The 18,095-nt window shown below is 45.3% G+C and overlaps 1 protein-coding gene across 1 annotated transcript in view; it reads left to right on the top strand.

The window, feature by feature from the left end:
* Positions 1-17,361, top strand: part of LOC137534526 (zinc finger protein 11-like) — a 33,683-nt gene extending 16,322 nt beyond the window's left edge. The window contains exon 2 of the mRNA XM_068256064.1: positions 12,181-17,361. Within this exon, the coding sequence (XP_068112165.1) occupies positions 12,181-14,291 (2,111 nt within the window). The 3' untranslated portion in view covers positions 14,292-17,361. The remainder of the gene's footprint in view (positions 1-12,180) is intronic.
* The last annotated feature ends 734 nt before the right edge of the window (positions 17,362-18,095 follow it).

The raw sequence follows: 18,095 nt of genomic DNA, 5'->3' as shown, positions 1-18,095 counted from the left end.
TATTGCTGCTATTTTTACCTGTCTTTCTGCAGTTTTGGAGTTGCAAGCTAGTTTGACTTCTACGCAGAGTTCTGGGTGCAGCGAGATTAAAGTTAGGGAGTCAGTGTGTGGTCCAGTGAATATTCCTGTACGTTCCACTCATGATGATGAAATTCAGTCTCAGTTTATGGTGGAACCTTCCCTGGGACATCTGCCCTGTTCTCAAAGTAAAGTTCCAGTTTTGCCCTGTAACATGGATAGTACAGAATCCTTCTTAGACAACTTGAAAAAAGATGTTCCTGAGGTCTTGTTTGATGATCTGAAGGTCTCCGAGTTCCTCCCAAAGGGTGCAGAACTTGTAGGAGATGTCTCCTGCCCCCCAGGTCCTTCTGAGGTGTTTCCCACTTCAGTAGGCATTGCTGCCTTGCTGACTACTTTTGCAGCTCTTGTGGAGCTTCATTCATGTGTAGTCAATGATGATATTACAGTTACAGAAAATTCTGAATTTGAGTCCGAGTCTTCTTTTGAAAGACCAGTACCTGTGACCTTTACTCGTGATGATTTTCTGCCCGGTACTGGTTTTGGTCTTGTCGTGTCGGACTCTGAGGTTGGCAGTTCCCCGACATGTCCTGAGGTTTCTCCTGTACTAGTGTACCCCGATGTGCTCTGTGACCCAGAAAGCCCAAGTGTGCCTCGGTTACCAGCGTACTCAGATGCTTCCTCAGTGGAGACATGTTCTGATATAGCCTGCCTGCTTGCATGCCCAGAAGTGGTCCCTGAAAGTCCTGATCTTGATGGGTGTCCTGCTAATTTTGAGTCTGGAATGATCATAGGTTCTATAGGGGTTCTTGGTGGTTCTCCATGTGAGCCTGCTGAGCGTTCTGGCTTCTTGGGATCTCTGCGGAGCTTCAAGGCGTTCTGGGAGATTCCGGGAAAGGTTTTGCTTGGTGCCCTGAATACGATCAGCAATGGCTTTGGTATTGTAAGGGACACTTCGAACAGGTATTGCGGCAGGTTTGGTATTCTTGGACGCTCCTTGGAAGGTGGTGGGTATTGTCTGGAGGGTGTCGATGGCTTCTTCTCTGGTGTCCACAGTCCTGATGGGTGTTACGCTGAGACTTGTAGTGCTGATGGGCATGTTTCGGTGGCTTCTGCTTCCGATTAGGTCGGTTTCGGATGGACAGACTCTGGAATTGGGCCTTGTCGGGCTGTCCCGACCTTCATGAGTCTTCAGTTAGAGTTTTGTGATGATACCAGTTTTGAGGGATGTCTGGAATCCATCCCTAGAGGGGGGGGGGGGGGTACTGTGATGATCCGCTCAGCTGGCTGCACAGGCAGACAGCTGTTTGTCCATTCCTCTAGTCTGTGGGCTGCAGGTCTCTGGAACAGAGACTTGTCTTTCCATTGCAAGTTTCTGGTCTGTTCTCTTGCTGGGGAATTTGCATACATTCGTTATGCAAATCCCCTACCTGCCTTCTTTGATGACTGGCACAATAAGAGCTTTATGTTTCCCAGAAGGCTTTGCTGGTCATTTCCTTTCCATGGTCTGTTCCTGATGGACACTGCTGGAGTGTCAGCCATTGCTATCTAGTATAGTTAATTCCTGGGGGTTGCTTTAGGCTCCCCTTCTAGCCCAGTCAGGTTGTATTATCTGTATTGCCTGTTCTGTCTTGTCTTGCCTGTTGCCATTGTCCTGTCCCAAAGGTGGTCGACAGGAAATGGTTCTGATCTCTGTTCTTGGCGTATAGCTGGTGCAGCGGTTGCTACCAGCTATCTCTTCTGTTCTGTCACCTGGATCGCGCTAGCCACTTTTCGCTAGTGCTGTGGATCCTATCTCTCGCTTGTCCTTGCTTTAGGCTCCCCTTCTAGCCCAGTCAGGTTGTATTATCTGTATTGCCTGTTCTGTCTTGTCTTGCCTGTTGCCATTGTCCTGTCCCAAAGGTGGTCGACAGGAAATGGTTCTGATCTCTGTTCTTGGAGTATAGCTGGTGCAGCGGTTGCTACCAGCTATCTCTTCTGTTCTGTCTCCTGGGATCGCGCTAGCTACTTTTCGCTAGCGCTGGGGATCCTTCTGTTCTGTCTTCTGGGATCGCGCTAGCTACTTTTCGCTAGCCCTGGGGATCCTTCTGTTCTGCTACTCTGTACCTGGATCGCGCTAGCCACTTTTCGCCAGTGCTGTGGATCCTATCTCTCGCTTGTCCTTGTTTTCGTGTCTGTCTTGTCTGCTACGTTTGCTGGAGGCTCGGTGAGGTAACCGTTAAGCAAGCGCTCGCGTCCTCTGTTTCATGTTTGTCTGTCGATGGTTAGTTAGGCGTGCTTGTCTCTATTGTGCTTATCACGTGGAGACCGCGTATAACCGCGTGCACTGTTGCGAATGAGTGCGGTGTTCGCGGTTAGCTAGCGTTTGTTATTTTCCGTATCTCCTTATTGTATTATTTGCTGTGCCTTTGCTACCCTCATATTCTATTCTGATCTGCCTTGTGTCACGTCTGGCGATCGCACCTCTCGTGATCGCGTTCCTATTTCATTTCTGCTGTTGTGTGTGCGCGGTCGCGGGGTGGCGACTGGATTGGCGCACACACATACAACCTGTCCCTTTGCTCAATCTCATTCGCAACCGCCTCTCTTGCGATTGCGTTCTGTGCTTCGTACAATTCCTGTCTGGCACTTGTGGAGGTACAGAGGATTGGTTCCTCTGCACTCCCCAGCGCCATCTGCCGACAGGAATTTCCCTCTACAGGTGCGTAGCACCTTTTGCTGGGTGCCTGCAAATATACGCTTGTGGAGGATTTCCGCCGTGTCAGCGCACACGTTGTGCGCTGATCACGGAGAAAGTTCCACAATCGTTACAACATTCTATAGTGCTTCAGAAGATGTCAGCAATATATAAATACATATTAATATGGTAGGACATTAGACTATGATTATGGTATGTATTAGATTGTGAGCTCCTCTGAGAACAATTACATGATTATGTACTCCGTAAAGTGCTGCAGAACATGTCGGTGCTATTTAAATACATAATAATAATAATAATAATAATATGGTAGGACGTTAGACTATGGTAGGATTATATTGCGAGCTCCTCTGAAGACAGTCAGTGACATCTCTATGTACTCTGTAAAGTGCTGCAGGAGATGTCACTGCTATATAAATACATAATAGTATGGCAGGACAATAGATTATGATTATGGTAGGGATTAAACTGTGAGCTCCTCTGAGGACAGTCAGTGACATGACTATGTGCTCTGTAAAGTGCTTCCGGAGATGTCACTGCTATATAAATACATAATAGTATGGCAGGACAATAGACTATGATTATGGTAGGGATTAAACTGTGAGCTCCTCTCAGGACAGTCAGTGACACATCTATGTACTCTGTAAAGTGCTGCAGAAGACGTCAGTGCTACTACAAAAAAGCATAATGATAATACGATAAACAGACTATGGTAGGGATTAGATTGTGAGTTCCTGTGTGGACAGTTGAAAGTCAAAAGAGAGAGGGGAAAAGAATAGAGATGGGAAGGAAAGTAAAGCAAGGGAGAGACAGCACAAGATGGAATAGGAAAAAGAGAGAACAAGATGGGGATGAGGTGATGGGGAAAAAGACAGAAATAGAGAATACATGGGAGAGGACAAGAGAGGGAAAGTGTGATCTGAAGGAAAGTAAAAGGCTGGATCAGGAAAACAGACTTTATAACCGTCACAGTGGAGTGACTGAAAATAGGCAATAAATCAGGAAAGCTTGTTTACTTAGAAGTGCTGACCTCTTTACTTTGATCCGTTTTCTAATGACCCCTGCGTGTGCACAGAGCTTCTGTTATCATAGTGCAGTGCTTCCTGACCACTGACACTTCTGTACAATGTCAGTGATAGCCCTGCTTGCATCTCCATTACAATGTTCCCCTCACTTACTTCACTGCTTACACAGAAGCTTGCAGATCCTTAGCAGCGTGGTGGCTCACAGTGATGATGAGAGAGGCAGTAAGTGATTACTTCATGTATACAGCTGCCGCTCGTTACAGGGCACCGCTCTCTCTTATCACTGTGAGCCTCGCTGTTGATGACCTGCAGCTTTCTGCATCCAGTGCGGGGAGCTGTGAAGGAGGGCAAGTAAATCACTCTGATCATGCAGGCAGGTGGGCAGACGGACCAGCTGCGGTACTGAGGAGAGGACGCACTGAGGATTGGCTGTCAGCTGCAGGCCGCCCTAGCTCAAGCCCCGCCCTAGGCCCCAGCCTACTTGGCCTGCCCATAAATCCGGCCATGCGTCCACGTTACTTCCTGTTTGTGTACTAATAGTGTGCACAGGAAGAAAAAAAGTGATGGGACATCCTGTGGCCAAATAGTAAAATTACACCTACATACATTTTTTTAATAAAACAATTACACAAATATTTTTTTCAAAATAACAATAAAAAAAAAAATACAAAAACAGTTACCCTAGGGGCTGAACTTTTTTTTAATATGTATGTCATGACCGGGACAAATGGGCAAATAAAATGTGTGGGTTAGTAGTAGTGATGGCCCGAACCGTTCGCCTGGCGAACCTTTCTGGGCCTCTTACTACTTCCGGGTCGCAATGACCCAGAGTAGTACGCCTGTGCTGCCCGGCGGAGCGCGTCCTAGATCGTGCTCCCGTTGCCGGGCACTTTCTGCGCATGTGCGTGACGTCATGAGTGACGTCACGCTCATGCGCAGAGAGTGCCCGGCAACAGGAGCGCGATCTAGGACGAGCTCCGCCGGGCAGCGCAGGCGTACTACTCCGGGTCATTGCGACCCGGAAGTAGTAAGAGGCCCAGAGTAGCAGAGCGATTCGCCGGCGAACGGTTCGGGAACCGTTCGCTACATCTCTAGTTAGTAGAACATTTATTAAAACTATAATGGCCGAAAACTGAGAATCAACTAATTTTTTCATTTTTTTTCTTATTATTCATATTAAAATGCATGTAGAATAAAATGCATCCTAATTGGTGACGAAAAAAGCAAGTTATTGATCACTTCATTGTGACAAGTAGCTATAAAGTTATTGGTGAATGAATGGAAGGAGCGCTGAAAGGGGAAAATTGCTCTGGTCCAGAAGGAGAAAAAAGCCTCAGTAGGGAAGTGGTTAAAGGGGGCTGCAACATCCCAATCTATATATATAATAGAGTAAGTGCCTCAACCTTCAAACAAGAAGAAGAAGTAGCGCCCTGCCCCCAGGGCCGGTCCAAGCAAGAAGAAGGGGCTGGTCCAAGCAAGAAGAAGAAGTAGTGTCATATCAAACCAAGGGCAAAGAGGGATAATTTGCATATTCAGTAGCAGTGGGTAACCACAAATGTTCACTTATAGCTGAATTATTGCAGATTTGCTTCTGTTTTAAGAAGGAAAATTACACCAAGCTTTGCTTTTTTTAGTAGGAGGGCTTTTTGGTCTCTTTTATCCTCCTATATACATTCCGAGTGGTTTGGGTCACCCTGAGCTGCTTGGTTACTCTGTTGTACTGGTCCAAGCCCTATCACATACAGCCATATCAATCCTTGCTATGTGCTGATGAGAACCAAAAGTCTGAAATAGACTGCTACATGTGGGTTTGATATGCCAATGTAAAGTTTAAAGCTATAGGGCTTGATTCACAAAGCAATGCAAACTGTTTAGCACGGGCATGCTAAACAGTTAGCTTGTAAAGTGCCGTTCGTGGACTTTTGTGCGCGCAAAGTGCCGTGATTCGCGCTATTGCGGTCTTTTGCGTGCACAATTTGCTGCGATTTGTGCGATCGTGGACTTTTGCGTGCGCAAAAGACCTCAATCACGGCACTTTGCGCGCGCAAAAGTCTGCGAACGGCACTTCACGTGCTAACTGTTTAGCACACCCGTGCTTAAAGGATACCACAACTGACATGTGGCATAATGAGATAGACATGGGTATGTACAGTGCCTAGCACCCAAATAACTATGCTGTGTTCCTTTTTTTCTTTCTCTGCCTGAAAGAGGTAAATATCAGGTATGTAAGTGGCTGACTCAGTCCTGACTCACACAGGAAGTGACTACAGTGTGACCCTCACTGATAAGAATTTCCCCCTTTTTTATCTCTTTCTTGCTCTCAGAAGCCATTTTCTTCTAGGAAAGTGTTTTATAGTTGGAATTTCTTATCAGTGAAGGTCACACTGTAGTCACTTCCTGTCTGAGTCAGGATTGAGTCAGCCACTTACATACCTGATATTTACCTCTTTCAGGCAGAGAAAGAAAAAAAGGAACACAGCACAGTTATTTGTGTGCTAGGCACTGTACATACCCATGTCTATCTCATTATGCCACATGTCAGTTGTGGTATCCTTTAACAGTTTGCACCGCTTTGTGAATCAGGCCCATAGGCTTGCTTGACTTACCAAGGGTGAAAAGGAATAATTTGCATATTTAGTAGCGGTGCATTGTGGGTAACCACAAATGTTCACTTATAGTTGAATTATTGCAGATTTGCTTCTGTTTTAAGAAGGAAAATTACACCAAGCTTTGCTTTTTTTAGTAGGAGGGCTTTTTGGTCTCTTTTATCCTCCTATATACATTCTTAGTAGTTTGGGTCACCCTGAGCTGCTTGGTTACTCTGTTGTACTGGTCCAAGCCCTATCACATACAGCCATATCAATCCCTGCCAAGTACAGATGAGGACTGAAAGGCTGAAATAGGCTGTCACATGTGAGTTAGATATGACTGTGTAAAATGTAAAGCTATAGGGCCTGATTCACAAAGCAGTGCAAACTGTTTAGCATGGGAGTGCTAAACAGTTAGCACGTGAAGTGCTGCAATTCGTGCGATTGCGGTCTTTTGTGTGTGCAATTTGCCGTGAGTCGCATGATTGCGGAGTTTTACGCGTGCAAACTGCTGCGATTCGCGCAAATTGCGCACGCAAAAGACCGCTATTGCGCAAATCGCGGCACTTTGCGCGTGCAAAAGTTCACGAACGGCACTTCACGTGCTAACTTTAGCACACCCGTGCTAAACAGTTTGCACCGTTTTGTGAATCAGGCCCATAGGCTTGCTTGACTTACCAAGGGTGAAAAGGAATAATTTGCATATTTAGTAGCGGTGCATTGTGGGTAACCACAAATGTTCACTTATAGCTGAATTATTGCAGATTTGCTTCTGTTTTTAGAAGGCAAATTACACCAAGCTTTGATTTTTTTTAGTAGAAGGTCTTTTTGGTCCGTTTTATCCCCCTATACATTCCGAGTGGTTTGGGTCGCCCTGAGCTGCTTGGTTACTCTGTTGTACTGGTCCAAGGCCTATCTCATACAGCCATATCAATCCTTGCCATGTACAGATGAGGACCAAAAGTCTGAAACAGGCTGTCACATGTGGGTTTGATATGACTGTGTAAAATTTAAAGCTATAGGCTTGCTACACACCAGTGGATCTGGATGCTTGCTTGGGTTACTAAGGGTGAAAAAGAATAATTGACATATTTAGTAGTAGTGTATTGTGGGTAACCACTAATGTTCACTTATAGCCGAATTATTGCAAATTTCCTTCTTTTTTAAAAAGGCAAATTACACCAATACAGTGGGTGGCATTGCAGGAAGTGACAACAGTGGAACACACGCTGGAACACGGAAGAGGTGAGGCATCCCCGCCCGCTGCCTCTTACGCTGCCTCCTTAAGCAGGAGGGGGACCCAGGTGAGTGAGGGAGGGGGGGGGTGGTTCCTGCTGAGCTTAAGCTGGAGGGGGAGCACACATGAGGCTCCCAGTTGAGGGGGGGTGGTTCCTGCTGAGCTTAAGCTGGAGGGGGAGCACACATGAGGCTCCCAGTTGAGGGGGGGTCCGACCCGCCGCTGTGCCCAATACCCCCTTCCTGCCCTCTACCCCCTTATGCGGCGTATGCTACGCCGCGGGTCGGCTAGTAACTAATAATTGCCTAATAATAGTTAGTGCCTCAAATATGTATTTAAACCCCTTTTTTTCAAAATAGGTTTGTGCATGTCCCCTAAATTGTATTGTTTCTTACCTGGCCTGTGTGCCCTTTGGTGAACTGTACCATACTGTACAGTGCCAACAGGATTGTGGGAAGTCTTTTTTTAGTAGCAACACTAACAAACTTTTCTCAAAATGCAAATAACAGAAACTTCCCATGTCAGATAAGATAAGGACACTTATGACCAGATAGTAATTTCTCCCTGACGATTTTACACTATGACGTAAGCCTGTTATCTAGGTTATGTTTATTGTGGGAGTGACAGTAACAGTTATCGTGGGAGTGACAGTACATCTAGCAATTCTGATTCTATCAACAAAGCAAAGCAATTGAAGTGTGGTCCGGTGTTAGTCGAGGAGCAGAAATGCAGACATCTAATCAACAAATATTGATTCCAGTGTTACCTTTAATGACTAACTGTACATGCTTTATTGCAAGTTTTCAAACTGTTAAGTGAAGAAACTTAACCACTTAAGTACCAGCGTTCTCTGCCCCCCTAAGGACCAGAGACCGCTGGTACAAGAAACGGCAGAATAGCGTCGAATACCGACAAATCACCACACGTACCCGCTGCAATCGCCGTCACCGCCGCATGTCGGGGACCTGGGCCACCCACTCTGCCGTCTCTATGATGGCAGAGTTCCTGTGAGCCGGTCAGGAGCCGCTTTCATTGGCTCCTGACCCTGCCTATCAATGTAAGCCAATGGGAGCTGCTTACATTGATAGACAGGGCCAGGAGCCAATGAAATCGGCTCTTGATCTGCTCACAGGGCTCTGCCGTTATAAAGATGGAAGAGCAGGTGAGCTGCGGTGGGGAGGCAGCGGCGAGATCGCCGGGAGTGGCAAGAACGCATGTTGTCGGTGGATTGAAATCTACGCCCTGGCAGCCAGGTAGCCATCAAAACAGGGCGTAGATTTCAATAATTAAGGTCCTTAAGTAGTTAAAGGACCACTGTCGTGAAAATCTTAAAATTTAAAATATATGTAAACACATAAGTATGTTTCTTCCAGAGTAAAATCAGCCATAAATTACTTTTCTCCTAGGCTGATGTCACTTACAGTAAGTGGTACAAATCTGACATTACCGACAGGTTTTGGGCTAGTTCATCTCTCCAGGGGATTCTCAGCATGGCCGTTATTCTTTATAAAGACACTTCCTCAAAAAGATTTACAGTATATAAAGATGCTGGCCAGCCTGCCTGCTCACCACACACTTTTTTGACAGTTGGAAAGAGCAACTGCCATTCACTAAGTGCTTTTAAAAATAAAGAAACCACTGAGAACCCCCCATGAGGAGATGGGCTAGTCCAAAACCTGTCGGTTCTGTCAGATTTCTACTACATACTGTAAGTGACAGCAACATAGGAGAGAAGTAATTTATGGCTCATTTAACTCTGGAAGAAACATATTTCTTATTTGTATAAGTTTACACATATTTCATATTTTAAGATTTTTGTGACAGTGGTCCTTTAACTTTTCGAAAACTTGCAATAAACCATGTACAGTTAGACAATAAAGGTGTCACTAGAATCAGCGTTTGTTGGTTAGATGTCTGCATTTCAACAAAGCGATCAACTTTATTAATTGATCAAAAGGCGATCTAGACTAGTGGCCCACACACTACAGGCAATATCCTATGCAATTCACCTTCACTAATTGATCTGAACGATGTTGAGTCTCCATGTTGAGTGCTCTGAATACAAAAATCGATTCAGAGTCAATCAAATAACATGTGTACAGTAGCCGATTCCTGTGCAATCGACCCATATCTTTCATCCTGCTCGGCCGACTCAGCTGGTTGATTTGACATGATATCAGCACTTTTCATCGATTGGGCATACTGGAACACATTTGATTGTATCTTGATTCTCTCTAGATTCTATAAAATGATCAAAACGAACAGTTGATCGTACACCCAAATTGCTAGATGTATGGCCACCTTAACACTAAGCTTGGTTAAAAAAAAGAAAAAAAAAGAAAAGGGCAGAACTTTTGGCATCACAGAGAAACAATAAAGATGGAAACCAGCAAAAATATTTTCTTTTTTTTTTTTTCATATCACATTTCTCTTAAATCGGACAGTGAGCACTAAAATCAACAGGCTAACTCAGCTAAATAAATAATTTCTTATTGGATTTATTTTCATTTTTTCCAGTAAATATGGTGTTTCATTTCACTTTAACTACTTCAGCCTTCAGTCGTTTTTTAACCTTATGCATCCGAGCAATTTTCACCTCCCATTCATTCGCCAATAACTTTATCACTACTTATCACAATGAACTGATCTATATCTTGTTTTTTTCCACCACAAATTAGGCTTTCTTTGGGTGGAACATTTTGCTAAGAATTATTTTGCAGTTTTCGGCCATTATAGCTTTAAAATAATACATGCTACAAAAATTAAAACCCACGTATTGTAATTTGCCCATTTGTCCCAGTTATTACACCATTTAAATTATGTCCCTATCACAATGTATGGCGCCAATATTTTATTTGGAAATAAAGTGCATTTTTTCAGTTTTGCGTCCATCACTATTAACAAGCTTATAATTTAAGAAATAATAGTAATGTACCCTCTTGACATGCATATTAAAAAAGTTAAGACCCTTAGGTAACTATTTATGTTTGTTTTTCGGGGGGCAGATGGGACACAGAGCCATGTCCTCTGCCTAATGACATGGCTCTGTGTCCCCCAACCATCATTCTCTGCCCCCCCACCATGGCGCTATAGCCCCCCGAGTCTTGTCGCTAATTTGAAATTAAACACAGGGGAGAGAAATTCCCTGTTTAAAACACCCACCAGGGGCGTTTCTTCAGGTTTTCCTGAGCTGCCATCGGGCAGCTCTCTCTCCCTGGCCGCGCCTCCTGCCGCTTCCCCACCTCCCTGCACACTATGAGAGACACAGTCTCTCAGTGCAGCGCTGTGACCCAGAGGTCACGCAAGTGAAAGTGGGTCATTGCAGCCCACTGGAGCGGCAGGGAGCTGCGGTTTTTGAGGCTACCTCATCCGCTCAGCCCCACAGATCAGTAAGGGTGCATACACACATCAGACCATAGTCTTTGGAAAATGAAAGATCACAGACCAATTTTACCCCCTTACATGTAGTATGAGAGCCATATCTTCACAGTCTATTCTATTGAGCTGAACTCCCCATCAGATAGAAATCTTTGCAAGATGCTGCACACAAAGATGCTGTACACATTTAAAACATCAGTATCTGCATAAGATCTGTTCCTGCAAAAGATCCGTTCCTGCAAAATGCATTCATATCTATGATATCTGCAGATCCTCATACACACCTTGTTTAACAGACATTCATCTGCAGATCAGATCCACCAGGATGGATCTTCAGATCTGCAGATGATTGTCTGATCTGCAGATGAATGTCTGTTAAACAAGGTGTGTATGAGGATCTGCAGATAGCATAGACTATGAATGCATTTTGCAGGAACGGATCTTTTGCAGGAACAGATCTTTTTCAGATACTGATCTTTTGAATGTGTACAGCATCTTTGTGTGCAGCATCTTGCAAAGATTTCTATCTGATGGGGAGTTCAGCTCAATAGAATAGACTGTGAAGGTATGGCTCTCATACAATAATAAAAAGGGGGTCACTAGACCCAAGGGAAAGTTCAGCTAGATCCCAAGGAAATATTTAAAGGACAACTGACGTGAGACGAATATGGAAGCTGCCATAATTATTTCCTTTCAATCTATAAAAGTTGCCTGGCAGGCCTGCTAATCTCTTTGGCTGCAATAGTGTCTGAATAACACTAAAAACAAGCAGTGACAGATTTGACAATAATATAAGATACAAATGATCTTCTGCATGCATGTTCGGGGTCTATAGCTAAAAGTATTAGGCAGAGGATCAGCAGGATAGCCAGGAAACTGGTACTGCATAAAAGGAAATAAATAGCCTCCATATCACTATCCCTTCAGTTGTCCTTTAAATAGTAGGGCGAACTACTAGTTCACTAGGACAAGCTGTACCCAAAAGGAGTGGGAAAATACTTGTCTTTTCACAGACTTTCACTGCTGGCTTCATTTGAACAATTGTTATTGAGATTTTCAAAGTTTTACTTTGGTGCATCAAATTAATTTGAAAAGTTGGGTTTGGTGGTTGTACTCTAAAATGCCCAACAGCTGCACACACTACAATAAAAGTAGCGAGGAAACAAAAAGAAAAAGCAGATCTTATAGAGAGTTGTGTTGTATGTGATAAATGATTTGTTTTTTCTTCTGTTACAGCGGTTGTTACACGTTCCAAGAGAACTTCCAAGAAAACAGGCATCATGCCACATTCCATCCATGGTGACCAGGAACCAGTCAAAGAGCAGAACGTGGCAGATGACAGATTAGTAACATCAGATGAACAGGGTGACAGCAGCAATGAGTCAGAGTACAACCCCTCTAATGATGAGCTGGACTCCCACTCTGACACAGAGGAGCAAGAGCAAAAGACAACATCCAAAGGAAAGTCGGAGTTCTCCTGTGATGAGTGTGGAAAACACTTCACATATAAATCCTATCTAGCGATTCACAAGAGGCTACATACAGGAGAGCGGCCCTATGAATGTCCAGAGTGTGGGAAACGTTTCACTCAAAAACAACATCTTCAGAGACATCAGCGTATCCACACTGGGGTGAAGCCTCTACACTGTGATGAGTGTGGGAAGGGGTTTCATCATAAATCAGAGCTTATGACCCACCAGAGGTATCATACAGGAGAAAGGCCTTTCCAGTGTACAGAGTGTGGGAAAAGTTATGCTGCAAATAACTTGCTCCGTATACATAAACTGTCCCACATGGAAGTCAAACAATTTTCATGTTCAGAGTGCACAAAAAGCTTCCCCACCAGAGGCCAACTAGATCGCCACCACATTGTCCATACCGGAGAGAAGCCGCATGAGTGCCCTGAATGTGGGAAATGTTTCTCTTCAAAGGGTCAGTTCACCAGGCACCAGACAATCCATAGCAATGACACACACTTTAAGTGTTCCAAATGTGGAGAAGGTTTCCGCCTTAAAAGTCACCTTGATCAACATGAAAAAGATCATATGATAGAGACAATTCAAGTGTGTAGTGAATGTAAGAAGGAGTTTTCCACAAAGGCTGGTCTTCATGTACACGAGAGAACTCACACAGGAGAAAAACTGTTTGAGTGTCGTGAGTGTGGCGAAAAGTTTCTCTTGAAGTCTGAGCTCCTTAAACATGAGACAACTCACACAGCAGAGAAAAAGTTTGAGTGCCCCGAGTGTGGGAAGGTGTTTTCCACTACATCTGGCCTTTATGTACATGTGAGAAGTCACAAGGGAAAGAAATCACTTGAGTGTCGTGAATGTGGGAAAAGGTTTTCCTATAAGTCTGCTCTTTTAAAGCATGAGAGAAGTCACACAGGAGATAAACAATTTCAGTGCCGTGAATGTGGGAAGTGGTTATCTATGTTTGGTCTTCGAGTACATGAGAGAAATCATGCAGGAGACAAACCGTTTCCATGTGTAGAATGTGGGAAATGTTTTGCTGCAAAACACACAATGAGAAGGCATATGCTCATTCACACAGGTAACAAACACTTGGCCTGCTCAGAGTGTGGGAAGAAGTTTCGTAGTAAGAGAAAGCTACATCATCACCTCTCTACTACTCATACTCAAGCATCCAGGCACAAAAATAAGGCCCAGATACCGTTTCAATGTCCCGAATGTGGAATGTGTTGTTTACATAAATCAAATTTAATAAACCATATGAGAGTCCACACTGGAGAGAAACCTTTCAGTTGTTCAGAGTGTGGGAAATGTTTTCAAATAAAAGCACATCTGGTCGTTCACCAGAGAATCCACACTGGATTAAAGCCATACCCTTGCCCCACATGTGGCAAGTCTTTTTCTGACAATGGCAGTTTAGAAAAGCACAAAATAATTCACACAGAAGAGAAGCCTTTTGAGTGTTCAGAGTGTGGGAAAGGTTTTAAGCGGAACAAGGAACTTGAGTATCATCAGAGGGTTCACACTGGTGAGAAACCGTTTGTATGCTCTGAATGTGGGAAGGCCTACAAAGATAAAGGAAACCTCATCATACACCAGAAAAACCACACTGGGGACAAACGTTTTGTCTGCTCTGAATGTGGGAAGAGATTTTCTATAAACTCTAATCTTATCAAGCACAGGATGAGGCACATAGGTGAGAGATCTATTCCTTGTCTGGAGTGTGGCAAAACCTTTAAAGATAAGAGCAGTCTGGATAGACATCATCGGATCCACACTGGAGAAAAACCATATGAGTGTCGGGAGTGTGGAAAATGTTTCCGGGATAGTGGGAGCCTTCGAAAACACGAGAAAAAACACACAGCTCTTGACTCATAACTGTAAAAAGTCTAGGACATGCACCAAATAGACATGGACAGTCCTTCTGACCACAGTAGTGTTTGGGAGGGGGACTTTGTACTTGGAGGTTGTAAAAATGAAAATTTGATGTGTTGTTTAGAAATGCTAATTTTAAAATAAACCTGAATTACATTTTGAAATGTCTCCTGACCCCCCCCCCCACCACCCACCACCACCACCACCACCCATCCACCGTAGAGCCAACATTATCAAGTGTCAACCGGGACATCATCATTACTCCAGGTGTTTCTAAATCTGTGAAGGTGCTCTTTTATCAAAGTCATTGTCCTATCTGACAACCGAGTGCCAAACACTGCCAATCCCCCAGACAGAGAGATAACCCACCCTTGCTCTATCCAAAACTCTGTTTTCCATATTTAGCACCAAAACCAAAAAACACTTGCATCACCATAGGGTTTATTGTTCCAACCTCTGTCACCAACACTGATCATGTGGTGAGCAAAGACAAACCTAAAACATAGTACCCACCCCCTCCCATCTAGCTCCTCCTCCACCCAATCTTCCACTCACCTCCTTCACTCCTACTACCATTGAGGAAATCAACAACCTACTGCAGATTTCCCATGCCACTATCTCCCCCCTTGACACCGTCCCTTCTGACTTACTCCATCCTCACTTCCTGGATTTGCCCCAGTCCTCACTGCTCTGTTAAACCTCTCCATATCCACAGACACCTTCCCCTCAGACTTCAAGCAGGCTACTGTATTACTTCTGATCAAGAAGCCCTCCCTCGTTACCCTAAAGGTACCACTCTATCTCCCTCCTCCCCTTTGCCTCAAAACTTCTTGAGCATCTGGTTCACAAACGCCTGACCCAGTACCTTAATACCAACTCCCAACTAGACCCATTGCAATCTGAATTTCGGCCTGCCACTCAACCAAAACAGCTCTCACCAAAGTGGCCAATGACCTTGCCTTAGCTAAAGCTGAAGGCAAATACTCCATTCTCCTCCTCCTTGACCTTTTAGTAGCTTTTGACATTGTGGACCATTCCCTAATCCTCCAGTCCCTTCAGTTCATGGGCATTCATGGCCTCAGCCTGGCTCTCATCCTACTTCTCCAACCGCTCCTTCATGACCTCCTTCGGTGGAAGTCCCCCAAGGCTCAGTCTTTGGCCTCCTACTGTTCTCCCTATACACATCCTCCATTTGCTAGATTATCACCTCCATGGGTTTTAACTATCATCTGTATGCAGATGAAACCCTGATCTACCTCCACACCCTGACCTATCCATCACTACCATGGACAAGGTCTCCTCCTGCCTATCAGCCATCTCCTCCTTGATGTCTGCTAGGTTCCTGAAACTAAACCTGGACAAAACTGAACTTTTGTTCTTCCCACCCTGGCCATCCCTGACCCTCCCAGATATGCATGTCACTGTTAACCACACTACCAGTCACCCTACCTCTCAAGCCCGCTGTCTGGGTGTCACCCTGGACTCCTCACTCTCTCTTCTTCACCCCCCACATCTAAAACCTCACAAAAATTCCTGCAACTTCCACCTCCGTAATATCTGCAAAGATCCACACTTTCCTGTCCTCTGTCACCACCAAACTCCGTCATGAATGCAGCAGCCAGATTTATCCACTCCTCCCATCACTCCATCACAGCAGCTTCCCTCTGTGAATGCCTCTACTGGCTTCCTATCCAGTCCGGAATCAGATTCAAGGTACTGTGCCTGGCCTAAAAATCTGTTCACAAAACCTGCCCAACCTACATTTCCGATCTTACTCAGAGATACACAACTATCCTCTCACTCCGCTCCTTCAATGAGCTTCGTCTGACTGCCCCCTGCCCCACCCAGTCCCATGCATGCCTCCAGGACTTCTCAAGAGCTGCTCTAACATGTTGGAACTCCCTACCTTCCTCCATTGGGGTTTTTCCCTCCTTCAACATCTTCAAGAAGGCCCTTAGAACACACCTTTTCACTCTGGCCTACCCCCCCCCCCCACTGGTGCTATAAACCCGCAGTTGGACTCTTGTCCCCTACCTTTCGTGTCCCTACCCCTTCCTCTAGATTTTAAGCCTTCGGCAGGGTCCTGCTCCTTGTGTCTCCTACCTGTTCACACACATCCTTACCGTACACCCATGCCATGGTTCTAAGTGAACTCTTGAGTGAACTCGACTTGCCTAATATACATGCTCCCATCCAGTGACTGACAAAGCATTACCTTGTACTCATACTGTGCTGCGTGATCTGGTTTGCATGTATTCCTGTATTGTCTTATTGCTGTATGTCACCCCTAAATATTGTCTGTAACCTTAACTAATGTCCAGTGCTTCGTGATTTGTTGGCGCTTTATAAATACAATAAATAAATAATTGTGTTACTAAAGTTATCATTGGTAGTACACATACAATTAATGATCTCATAAGTTTAGTTTCACTTCAGGTTCACTTTAAATCCCATTTTTATATCTTAGTACCCAGGACCAAGTGCAGCCTCTAACTGCAAGCCATGGCAATTAATATAGTAGGGGTATATTGTGGGGTGTACATGACAGCTAGGTATGGAAGGGGATTTAGGTAGGAGGGAATAAGGGAAGGCAGCAAGTGCAGATCTAATTTACGTATCCAGAATGCCTCTTTTTTGAAGAGGGCTTTCTCTCTGTCTCCTCTCCATTGACTGGGCACCCCATCTATAGCCATCGGTATGTCATTGCAGCCTTGCTTTCCACAATAAAAGAGCTATAAACCTACTTTTGGTGGTGTCGACCCATCCTTTGCCATTTGAGACGTGTACCCCTGGAGGCACTGGGGTAGGGGGTCAGGGCACGCTGTTACATTCATTGGTGCTCCTACACTCTCTTCTTTGTGATGATTGGCTGGCTGCATGCCAACGGAAGTCAAGGGGACCTGTATAGCTGCCAGAGCAGGTAATGTATAACACTCCACAGGGCCGGTTTAAGCCACACGGGGACCCCAAGGCAAAGGTAACCTGGGGTCCCCCACTACCAAAGTTAGCCCTTGGAGACACTGATCTAGCCACAACACATTCATGCTGATTGCGGCAGTTCTGATCCACTTGCAGTGCTGCGTAGGGAATGCGAGGCCATTCATGTCCACACTACAGCCCCCACAATCCTATGCAACGCTTCTGCGCATTCCAGGTGATAGCTTCTAGCCAATGAGCTTTCGCCAGGTATGAGCAGTAGGCAATGCAAGGGTTTGTGGGGGCTGTAGTGCAGATACGTGTGGCCTCTGCATCCCATACACAGTGCTGCAATACTGGGCAGCCAGCCTCATATTGCCCTGGGCCCCGGAAGCAGTCCGGGGGTGACCACCTGGCTTTCGGGTGGTGCAGGGTACAGGCAGCTGTCGGGGGCCCTGAGGCAATTGCCTTCTGTGCCTTAACTGATCCTGACACTCCACTGTCTCTGTGCACTATGTACATGACCGCCCTCCCAACTACCACTCCCAGGCCTCGTCCTGGACATTGGTCACAGGGGCTATTGCTATGCCCCAGGGTTGTCCATTAGTTTGTGACCCAAGTATATGCTTACTTAAAGGGAACCTAACATTAACTAAAAGAAAAAATGTATACATACCTGGGGCTTCCTCCAGCCTCCCTCAGGCTGATTGGTCCCTCGCTGCCTTCCTGGGATGTCTGGATCCTCCGCTAGGCCGCATAGCATTTCCGACAGTCGGGGTGTACTGCACGCCCTATCGTGCTGCCGTCGCCTGGAGAGTCCTGCCCCTGCACAGTACTACTGCATAGGAACAGAATGCTCCCTGCTACTGGAGCGCGATGTGGAAGTGCGCA

The sequence above is a fragment of the Hyperolius riggenbachi genome, chromosome 10 (genome assembly GCF_040937935.1).
Source record: "Hyperolius riggenbachi isolate aHypRig1 chromosome 10, aHypRig1.pri, whole genome shotgun sequence".
Taxonomy (NCBI): domain Eukaryota; kingdom Metazoa; phylum Chordata; class Amphibia; order Anura; family Hyperoliidae; genus Hyperolius; species Hyperolius riggenbachi.
The sequence above is the reverse complement of the archived record's forward strand: the minus strand, read 5'-3'. Positions and strand labels throughout refer to the sequence as shown.